Raw genomic sequence first — 2,341 nt, forward strand, 5'->3', positions numbered from 1 at the left:
GCATTTACCTGTACTGATAAGAGACTTAACATGGCCACAAAAAAGTTAGCAGTAGTCAAAGGTATTTTTTGAGTGTTTACAGCATTTTCAGCATCCTGGCAAAGCCTTTTTATAGCTCCCCATGTTACCCGTTGCGCATTTAAAGTAAAAGCAGCATATCTCCTCTTTTTTTCCCGGCGTTGGGTCCCAAGAAGCTTAGGCTCTAAATGCTCAGGAAAAGTTTGAGTCTCTCTATGACATGTGAACTTAAATGAGAGTTGCTGCAGCGGGGGAACCAGCGTTTCTGTCACCGAGTCTTTCGGTTTCTCTTTCTCTGACATTTCGGGTGTCAGACTCATTTCCTGACAGACGCTTCGGTAAATTCCCCACCACCGGATGTCTAATTAGACGATCTGGTATCCAGATGGGTGAGTCAAAGGTCTGTGGAAAAACACAAGCATATCCTCTACCATTGGTTAGTAGTATGTCTGGTCCATTCCATTTTCCAGTTAACACATCTTTCCAAAGAACCATTGGCTTTGGTTTATCGTTATTAGCCTCCCAATGTATCATCATTGGAGTTTTTCCTTCATTATTCATATTTATATAATTGATTACAAATAAAGAATGATTTACAATATGATGAGGAGAAAAATATTTTAAATCTCCATTTTGTAATTTATAAATCATATTTTTTAAAATTTGATTTACTCTTTCTACAATTGCCTGTCCTTGTGGATTATAAGGAATTGCAGTATTATGGATAATGCCAAACCTCTGGCACAATTGTTGAAAGGATTTTATAATTTCTTTTTGTATTTTATTAAAAGGTGGGGGCGGTGGAGGAGGCCCCTTTATGTTAGTCACTCCTTTTCCTAACTTTTTAGATTGAGAAGAAGAATTTTGAGAGGCTAATGAGGGAAGCCCCAACACCCTAAAACTTCTTGACTGTGGTTTAGTTAAATTTTCTTGTCGTACAGGGAAAGCCCCAAGATCATACTTTCTTCTCTCATAATCATAAGCTGCTGCATCTAAATCATCTTGATCAGCAGGTGGTAATTCTTCATCATGGGTTGAATCTTTTAACAAAATAGGCTTAGATTTACCTTTTGACTTATTTACCTCCTCCTTTGAATCAGAATCATGAATATTACAATCCTTCATAGCTGCCCCTACAACCTCAGCTTCCTCCGCAAATGACTTTGGAGAAAGTAAGGGTGTAGTTTCACTGACATCCGGAGGATATTTATATGGATTTTTTTGACCTTCTGGTAACGGGGCCAAACTTTCTCTTATCAAATTCCACAAAGTAAAAGTATCTACAGGAACCTTTTCTGGCCCAAAATGATTATAATAAACCTGCAAAGTTTGTCCTACCTTCTGCCAAGTATCCATATTGACCGTTCCTTGTTCTGGAAACCAAGGACATTGTTCTTGCACAAATTGAAAAAAGTGAGTTAATTGTTTATTTGTAACTCTTATTCCCCTTGCATTTAACATATGCTTAATAATATCAATAAATAAAAGTCTCTCTTTGGACTCTGCGTGTCCCATTATGACACCGATTACTCACCTCTCTTACCAGTCCTTCTCTAACTGGGGGTCTGCAGCACCCTATGGTGAGACTCCTATCCGTCTGAAAAATATATACACTTACCCCTTCAGGTCCCTGTTCGGGCGCCACTTACCGAGGTCCAGCCTCAGCAGAACAGTATTGCCTGAGGGGAGACGGAGTCGGCGAGGACAGAAGACACAACACCTCTTAGGATGCAGGAATTCTGACAAACTTTATTGCACACACTATACCTTTTTATACTTTCAAAACAATAAACTGACTTTTGTTTATTACTTTATCAATCATCACCATCATTTTCTCAGACCAAAAAGAACCTTTTACATAAGCATTTCACATGCGCAGTTTACATAATTTTCTTATTATGTCTGTAATTATCCCTTGTGATTGAGAGCATTTGTCCCTTGTGGCTAAAAACGTCCTTTGTGATTTCCTCAAAATTCTCAAAAGTCGTCATGTCCTTTTCCTTGGTTCGCTTTGCTTCAGTGCTTTACTCCCACATACTCTGCGTCAGCGCCCTTTTCTTTGTACGTTTCGCCTCAGTGGTGCAGGTAAAAAGCCTTGTCACGTCTCACTCTTGGCTTAACCTAAAGACTCTTAAAGCTTTTTAATATTTAATCATCATTAAATCAAAAGCATTTCATCAAAGCATTCTTAAAACTTCTTAATTTTATTTATATACATTTTCATAAAACACGAAAATATATACTAACAGGTGGACACAATTTATGTGGCCACTCACTACACATACGGGGAAGCCAAAGCGGTGGGTTTGGGGGCCATGGTGGT

General features: G+C 38.5%; 1 protein-coding gene across 1 annotated transcript; it reads right to left on the reverse strand.

The window, feature by feature from the left end:
- Positions 1–231: 231 nt before the first annotated feature.
- Positions 232–1,728, reverse strand: ERVK-19 (endogenous retrovirus group K member 19, envelope). The gene is made up of 2 exons (XM_024761842.1): positions 1,668–1,728; positions 232–1,412 (listed from the first exon to the last, which is right to left on the reverse strand). The coding sequence occupies exon 2, from the start codon at positions 1,372–1,374 to the stop codon at positions 247–249; it is 1,128 nt and encodes a 375-aa protein (XP_024617610.1). The 5' UTR covers positions 1,375–1,412; positions 1,668–1,728; the 3' UTR covers positions 232–246.
- Positions 1,729–2,341: the final 613 nt, after the last annotated feature.

This window comes from Neophocaena asiaeorientalis, unplaced genomic scaffold, assembly GCF_003031525.2.
Source record: "Neophocaena asiaeorientalis asiaeorientalis breed wild unplaced genomic scaffold, Neophocaena_asiaeorientalis_V1.1 scaffold562, whole genome shotgun sequence".
Taxonomy (NCBI): Eukaryota; Metazoa; Chordata; class Mammalia; order Artiodactyla; family Phocoenidae; genus Neophocaena; species Neophocaena asiaeorientalis.

Bases quoted from the DNA above. Each gene is read 5' to 3' on its own strand.
- ERVK-19 (XM_024761842.1), bottom strand. From the start codon at position 1,374: ATGGATACTTGGCAGAAGGTAGGACAAACTTTGCAGGTTTATTATAAT.